At 44.8% G+C, this 8,534-nt stretch overlaps 1 protein-coding gene across 4 annotated transcripts in view; it reads right to left on the reverse strand.

The window, feature by feature from the left end:
• Positions 1 to 6,181, reverse strand: part of ELOVL6 (ELOVL fatty acid elongase 6) — a 186,955-nt gene extending 180,774 nt beyond the window's left edge. The window contains exons 1-2 of one of the 4 annotated variants that reach the window (XM_037830464.1): positions 6,030 to 6,181; positions 5,176 to 5,296 (exon numbers count right to left, since the gene is read on the reverse strand). In XM_037830464.1, the coding sequence (XP_037686392.1) occupies positions 5,176 to 5,264 (89 nt within the window). In that variant the 5' untranslated portion in view covers positions 5,265 to 5,296; positions 6,030 to 6,181. Of the gene's footprint in view, positions 1 to 387; positions 5,038 to 5,175; positions 5,424 to 5,451; positions 5,561 to 5,884; positions 5,982 to 6,029 lie in introns of those variants that run through there. The other 3 variants (XM_037830465.1, XM_037830463.1, XM_037830466.1) reach the window with 3 other exon arrangements.
• Between the last annotated feature and the right edge of the window lie 2,353 nt (positions 6,182 to 8,534).

The following is an 8,534-nucleotide window of genomic DNA, read 5'->3' on the forward strand; positions in this document are numbered from 1 at the left end:
TTAAGTATTTCTGCTACTCTCTCATAGTTACTCCACTGTCTAAGTTGAAAGTTTCTTCTTTTTTGAAGGAAATGGACAAAGTAACCCTTGGAATGCAGGTTGGTTGACTTTGCAGTTACAGTTGTGTGACCCTGACACTTCAGACTCATCATCATCTAACATCAAAAGCAATGAGCAGCCTTCTCTAGCCCATAAAATTCACCTTTCAATTTAACAAAAGGCATTATATAAAAGCTTTATTACTATTATTTATAACCAGTGTAAATATACAGATGGATAATATAATCATTAAAATATTGCATGAATATGGATTTCATCTTTGGGAATCCTAAACATCCAGGGATTTCATGAACATACATCATTTTTTAAAAAAAATGTTGCATGAAAGTTCTGATCAAAGTTCCCAAGTTTCATTATCTTCTAGGATTACAAAATAGATCACATTTTTCTTCCCTATACATATTCTGTCTTTTCATTCTCAATCTAGAGTACATTATGTGCTTTCTAAATTTTATTGAATGGAATGTCATACTCCTCACACATAGGACTTTCAATCCTGAGGTTAATATGAGCTGTGATTTCTCCAAAATAAGTGGCAAGCAACATGAGTACAATGTGGACACAGTCTTTTCCTAGACAGCTGACGGAGTTTATTTTTTTGTAACATAATTCATTAAATGAAACTCTGTGGCCTCTTCTGTTCCATGATCATAGACTGCACTACTTTCCAGCCATCTTTCCTACAAACGTCTGCAGCAGGCACAAGGATTTCAGGGATCAATGCAGAGGAACTGTCACTACAGGAAAAATGATATCCTAATACCCTGCTTGTATTTTTAAAGTTTAATGTACATTATAATACTTTTTTATAATGCTTTTTCATGTTCTTTAATATTGAAAGGGTACATTGTGTTACTTTCTAAAACTCATGAACATACAAATGTACAATTCCTTTTAAATAGTGTTTCTTTACATTTTTTTCTTAGTGAAAAATTTCCTACACTATCCTATAATATAGGAGACGAAACATAAAACAAACCCCAAAAATCCTCATATCCATCAACCCTGAGGGTAGAAAGTCAGAAAAATATGCAAAGCATTGACAGACTGGATGTGTGGAGGACGTCAGGAGAGGGAGGGGGCGTTTCATGAGGTTCTGGGCAAGCTCTTTGATGGCGTCACCCCACAAACATAATGTTACAGCAGTCAGCACAGTCCTCCTGCTTTCCTATTGGTGAACACAGTGTCAGCCGACATCAGAAGATAATCATCATTGGTCAGACAATTACAACTGGAGCAACTAGCATCCACTGCTGTTAGCACAAACCTGACAGGCTGCTGAAAGAGGAGACAGAGCCCAGCTTCCCTTCTCACTCAATGAATTTTATGTCGCCTTACCAATCACTAGGCAAGTCTGCTCCCTTGCTAACAGCTTAAATATTAAGTCAGCTATTGGTGAGATTAACAGTTAAAGGCCAGGCATCTCATAAAAGGAAAAAATGTCTGTATTTTCAATGTAAAATCAAAAGGGCTTTTTATTTAGTGTAAAATTGGAACTCAAAAATGCTATTGGCAGCTTAAAGCATGCATCTTCCTGTATCTCAAGGAACAAACTCTCATTTATCAGATATTACCCAGGATATTTTTAGCTTGACATGCAGTTTCAAGATGTGGCTCAGGATTATTCTCTATGGGGATATACTTACTACTAAACATTTCAATTGTCATATTCAATGAAATTATTACTGCAAATGAAACTATTTGCCAGACAAATAAAAAGATCTACTGTATTTATTTCATGCCTTGGCCAATATCAATATAAGATTAATCTTCACTAAAACAGCGACGAACTTGATAAATTCGCCTCATTGAAACCCTTTGGTGTTATACTGATGCCACTCCAAAAAAGGGGTCCCATTCTATTAATACAGGCCAGAGTAATGAACATGGCTTATAAGGTATGTTTAATAAACTGTCCTTATTTTAGATCCTCATAAATGATGCTAGCTAGCACAAAGAGCAAAGTGGCAACTCACCACTCCTGGACTTCCTTATAATTCTCCAAAGTCATTGTAGTTCATTTTTGAGAGATGTTATAATTCTCTAAAGTAGTAAGTTTTGTTTGAGTTTATGTCTAAGAGATTTTTAAGGCCAACTGCAAATAATTGTTTAAAAGGCAAGAGTAGAAGCTTCACAACCTTGTGTTCTTTCCCCAGAATCTATTACAAGCCATTTTCTTTTAAGTTAATTTGTCATTGGAAAAAGTAACATCTTGTGGTTTCCTAAACTTCTCCTCCTCCCAAGAAGGTTGAAGCCTTGGTTATGGAGCTCCCTTCTCCTGCTAACAAGGGGAATGAATAGAAAACCTTCATTTTCTTATATACTTTGTTCAAGACTTTTTGGCTATTAGGTTTTTGTTTTGTTTTTTTCCTTCAGAGGGGGAGTTATCAGGTTGGGCCCCAGAATATTGGGAGAAATGTACTCCATTTGAACTAAAAGAAGAAAGCAAGACAATATGGGTCAGGAAGAGTTGCAAGGAAGGGGTGACAGCCAACAGGGTTCTTTTCAATATGCAAGCCAGGAAGAAGAAAATAAAAATCAGCAAAGGGGGCAGAAGCTGGGAAAGGGGAAAAATCCCTAGGCTGTGACTATCTAACAGTACTCAAAATAACTGTGGAGGCCTGGTATGTTAAGCCTCAGGTATTAACAAGTAGTACTGACAATACTGTGGGCACCAATCACCACTTTTAACTCACTGGACAAACATTTCCCAAGCACCCGACAAGTGCAAAGAACTCTGCTTGCTGTGCGTAATCAAGAGCAGAATGATGAAGCAACTGTGCCCTGAAGAGCTGACAGTCTGGCAGCACACAGGCATCTACACAAATAAAAGCCAGGAAGAGATACTGCCAGAAGTTATAGATTAAAAGCTAGGAGAAAAACAGTGGTCACAGCTCTACAGGAAAAGATAAGTTGGCGAATGTCTGCCATTTTCAATCCCATGAGGGCCAGGCCCTGGCTGGCTCAGTGAGTACTTGCATGAATGGAAGGAAGACGGCAGCGCGGGAAATGGTACCTGCCAGAGGGACAGGAAGTGGCCTCAGAGAAAAGGCAACAAGTAAATAAAAGGGTGACTCGACCATGGGGGTGCAAGGGAGGGCGCGCAGACAGTGAATGGGAGTCAGCCTGCCGAATGCGGAAGTAAACTCCGGAAAGGCAGGTTCATCAGGGTGCAAGCTGAGGGTCACCGCAGACGTTAGAAAACGTAGAGTACACAGGCTAATGGGGTAGGAAGAAGGGCACGAGTTGCGTGGCGAAAGGGATGTGACAAATACCGCTAGAGAAGACCCCGGCTCTGTCTGGTCAGCTGGGTACCTCCTGGCGCCCGCGGGCTTCGGCCACCGACCCCTCCCCACTTTCAGCACCACCCCTCGCAGGAGAAGGAAGAGCCTCGGGAGTAAAACCCCAGATGGCAGGGCCCGAGAAGCTCTCGGGAGAGGCAAGGCCCCTCACGGTTTAACCTCCTACGAGATAAGGCCTCGCGGTGTACAACCACCTTCTGCACCACCTGCCAAGCGCTTGGCCTCGGCAGCCCGAGGGGACCCAGCCTCGCGCCCGGTGTCTGCCGCACTTCCTGGTCCTCTCGGGGCAGTTTGCGTCCATCTCTTTGCCTCCGGCTCTGCCCGAAAGCTGCAGTCGGCCCTGCTCCCCGCACCGCGCCCTCCGCGTCCTCCAGCCACGCCGCAGCCAATGTGAACGCGCGGTGGCCCCAGCGGCCGCCCCCAAGCAGGCCCGGCCCTGGCTGGCGCGAGCGGCGCAGGGGACAGGCTCGGCCCAGCTGCCATCGCAAATGACCAAGAAGCCCGGGTCCGGCGGGCGGGCGGAGGGTGGCTGGGCGCAGCAGCCAAGCGGGAGGAGGCTAGAACTGTGGCCGAGCCTCCCGAGAATTCTCGCTGGCTTCCGGGGGCAGGCGGAGAGGAAGCTGAACAGCTCCAGTTCGCTGCGCCGCCTGCGAATGCACCAACCGGTCCCAGCCCCCCGGCGCGCCAGCGTCTCGGGTTTCCCATTGACGAGGAGGGCGCGCGAGCACACGGCAGGCAGAATCTCCTGGCGCCCGGGAACCCTCTTGGCCCGACACTCCCGTCCAGTACCGGAGAGCTGCCGGCCACTGCCCTATTCAGGGGCGTTTTGGGCTTGGTGTTTACTGGACGCCACATCGGGGAGTATGGAGGAAAGTCTCTGCCACAGTTTGGTATACAAGGAAGAGAGAGGAGCACACAGCTCCCCTGTTTAATATTGCAAGGTGACAGTGGATATCCTCCCACACAGGGATTTTCTATAGGTAAACAAGAAAGAGGCTTTCCCCGATTAGGACTTTTTCTAAACAAGAACCCCCAAGGACTCTGGACCGAGGGGTCTTTATTTGTGCTTCAACTCCAATCAGCAGCTTACCACTGAATTTAAAGTGAATGTGTCCAAAGGCGTTTCCGTGAAACAGAAACTTAATAATGGCGTGGCCCCTTTCGCTTGGGTTCATTCATTTTTATTAGTTGTCATTGTCCCCTCCTCTACCCTTTCTCTTTCTGAAACCGGAAGGGGATACGCATGGGGAAGGGGGTACTGGAAAGGAGGAACCCAGCCTTTGGAGCGGCAGAGACAGGAGGGCAGTGAAGTAGGAGAGCTGCAAGGAGAAAGGAAGGACACGAGGGATGGGGAGAGAGGACCAGAGCCGCGGGCGGGAGAGGGTTAAGGAAGTGGGAAACGGGTCCTCCCTCCATTGCCTTTTCACACTCGACTCGTGAGAGGCCAAGCAAGAAAACCCAAATCTAGATGAGAATGAGGTAACACAGGCAGGAAATCTGGACTGTGGCATCGCTCCCGCCTTCCCTATCGCGCAGACATCTACTCCAAGCACAGATGTATGTTCTATGTTATATAATCTGTCTTAAAGATGCATGTGTGACCACAGTTCACACTGGGGCACCCACAGATCCGAGCGCTTCATGCAGCTCCAATGTCTCCTGTATCCGGGAGACCCTGGAATATAGAAATCGGCTCTCAGCTGCCGGCGATTCGACGTTCCATTCACTGCCCGGCAGGGAATACCGACATTACCGCACGCCAGAAAGACGCGCAGGGCTCCCGGGAACAGTATCTCGCGAAAGCATCACCTACCAGTTTTCCTGCATCCATTGAATGGCTTCGTTCTCGTTGAACTGCTTTTCAAATTCATATTCTTGTAAAGTCAACACTGACATGTTCATTGGGGCTGATCTTCGGAGTCACTACGTGTTCTCTATTAAAAATAAAATAATCTGTAAAGCGCTTGATTTCGAGTGCTCTCCTGTCTGCTTCCCCTCCCACCCCCCAAGATCTCCCCTCCCGGACGCTGGGTCTTAGTCGGTCGGTCTCTCTCCCAGCCTCTCAGCTACATCCAGGGTTGAGCATTGCCTGTGCCTCCGCCGCTCCCTTTCCCTAGGTCTGGGGCTCTCCTCCTCCAGGCGTCGGCATGCACCGTAGGAGGAAATGAATGCCTTGCGGTCTTAGTGCCCGCACGTTTGTCCATCACCCTTTTTACTCGTCTACGGGGAAATCTCCTCCCCCTCATGCGATCGGAAAATTAACCCTTTGTGAGGGAGAACCATAAAGGCAAGACCTCTCCCGCCCAGGGGGACAGTTTTGTTTACGCTAAGGAGGAAAGAAGGAGCGGGAAGGGCGCCGTGGAAGGAGGAGGTGGCCTCCAGGTCACCTACATCCCCCGATCCCAACCACGTGGGCTGCCTCGCCCTGCCTTAGAATGAGGTTTCAGTGTGCGGGGCGCAGTCCCCAGGCGCGTAGACCCGCGAGCTCGGCAAGTAGGCAATTGAGATATAGTGAAACCTACCTGCCTGCTGGCATCAGAACTCCAAACAAATTTGCGCTGAGATCGTACGTTAAGGGAACGCGCTTCCCACCTTCTTGCCCTCTCCGTCTCCTCTGGGTCTTCCCCACCCACCCCCAGCTCCCCGGGAGCTCCGGCTTTGACTCACGCAAAGTAAGGGCCCAGAGGCCCGCAGAGCTCCTGGATCACGTGTGGACTGGGGATGCTGAGGAAGAGAATCGTGGAAAGTCGACAGGATCTAGTAGCCTGAAGAGGAGAAAAGGACAGGAGGGCTTGTGTACGGGGAGGGGGAGAGTCAAAAAACTGAGACAAAGGGAGGAGGGAAGTTAATAGATAAGAGAACTGGACCAACTGGTCCAATGCAAAAAAGCTTCATTCGTATGCATGAGTAATTTTGCCTTATTTATTGTTTCGTGTAGGTGGGACAGAATAATATTTGCAGAAAAGGTTAAATACAACATCGACCCTACTGACCCCCCCCCCCCCCCCCCCCCCCGTCCTCAAAGCGAGGTTGTCCACTTTTTAACCTCAGCTTGTAAACAGACCTCCCTTTTCCCAGAGTGGAAAAGTATTTTCTCCTCCATACATTCCTCCACTCATACTCAGCCACACACACACAAAAAAAGTCAGCAAATATGAAATATGACACACGGGAGCATCATATCATTTAACCTACGAATGGATTTTTAAATTTAATGTTAATAATAATGACTGTGCCTTAACAATTAAGTGGGCATTAGGACCAGGAAGAAAATTCTCTTTCTCTGATGAGCAACTCCCCACTTCCAGGGTAGTCCAGAGAGGGTATTTTCATGGAAAGTACAGGTGCTTCAAATCACTAAAAAGTGATAACTGGGAAAAACACCTCTGTAAAGGAGAAAGGTATAATAAGAAATTAAAGAAAGAATAGTTTAAAAATCGAAACAAAAAACCTTTAGCTCAATATCATATACATCAAAGAATTGGTAATTAGCAAATTGATGATTACAAATATTCCATGTATGGACTTTCCTTATCTCCCAGTTCAATAGGGCCTGCTATTCTAGAGACTTATGCAGTACAAGTCTGAGTGAATTTGAAGGTAAGGCACAAACCAAAACACACTTGGCAGGATCTGGCTGGAAGGTGAATGTGGCCTGATGAGAGAACAAGCACTGTGCCTGGGCCTGTGAGCAATCAATAAAAATTTGTAAAGTGAATGAATGATTAAATAAATGAAAGAAGGGAGGGAAGTGAGAAAGGAGTCAGTGAGAAAATCTAGCATATTGTTGTATGTTAGAAAGATGAGTCCTAACTTTGTCTTAAAAGGCTTTGATTTTTAAATTCTGTGTTTTTATTACTTATCAGATCAGTTTCAAACTAACATGAGAAATTCCCATTAAATTACTATGTTTGCAGAGAATAAAAATGTATTTGCAAAGCCCCATTAAGAGACTGGAGAAAAATGTGGAAATAAACTTCCCCACCTGGGGAATTACTGATATTCTCACAAGCATAAGGGACTACCAATTCAGAAGGCCAAGCCCTTGATCTTGGGACCTGACCTTGTGAAGCTTGTTACTGCAAAGGAGAGACTAAGCCTGCTAATAATTGTACTTGAGTCACCCCCCACAGAACCCCTTTTGTTGCTCAGATGTGGTCTCTCCCTCTAAGTCAACTCTGCAGGTAAACTCACTGCCTTCCCCCCAGCATGGGGCATCACTTCCAGAGGTGTAAATCTCCCTGGCAATATGGGGCATGACTCCTGGAGAGGTGCCTGGACCTGGCATTGTAGGATTGAGAAAGCCTTCTTGACCAAAAGGGGGAAGAGAAATGAAACAAATTAAAGTTTTAGTGGCTGAGAGATTTCAAATGGAGTTGAAAGATCATTCTGGAGGTTATTTTTATGCATTATATAGCTATCCCATTTTACTTTTGGAATAGCTAGAAGTAAATACCTTAAACTGTTAACTGAAACCTAGTAGCCTTGATTCTTGAAGACAATTGTGTCACACCATAGCTTACATGGTATGACCATGTGATTGTGAAAACCTTGTGATTCACACTCCTTTTTATTCAGTATATGGACAGATGAGTAGAAAAATGGGAACAAAAATTAAATAATAGGGAGGTATGGCAGGATGGGATGTTTTGGGTGTTCCTTTTTACTTTTATTTTTATTCTTATTTTTATTTTTACTTTTTGGAGTATTGAAAATGTTTTAGAGTAATGAAAATGATTATGGTGATGAATGCACAAACTCTACATGATGGCTCTGTGAACAATGATTGTACACTTTGAATGATTGCATGGTATGTGAGCATATCTCAATAAAATTGAATAAAAAATAAAAATTAAAAAGAAATTACTATGTTTCTTATTAAAATAATGTCCATTATGGGCTGCTTATTTTCTGAAGATAGATTAGAGGTTATATTAAAAACAAATATTTGATTTGTTCTTAACAACTTTTAAAGAAAAGTTACCCAAAATGGGAGAAAAGGCCCTTTCTTGACCTTTAAATGGACAATTACAAAAAGTGATAGATGCTTGATAAGATCACGTGTGTATTCATAACAGGCATTATTGGTGATAGTGAAAACTGGTAACTCTATCTGAAAGGAATTTGGCAGCACATAGGCTAATTTTAAATCTACATATCCATTAACCATTC

This window comes from Choloepus didactylus, chromosome 3 (assembly GCF_015220235.1).
Source record: "Choloepus didactylus isolate mChoDid1 chromosome 3, mChoDid1.pri, whole genome shotgun sequence".
Lineage (NCBI taxonomy): Eukaryota > Metazoa > Chordata > Mammalia > Pilosa > Megalonychidae > Choloepus > Choloepus didactylus.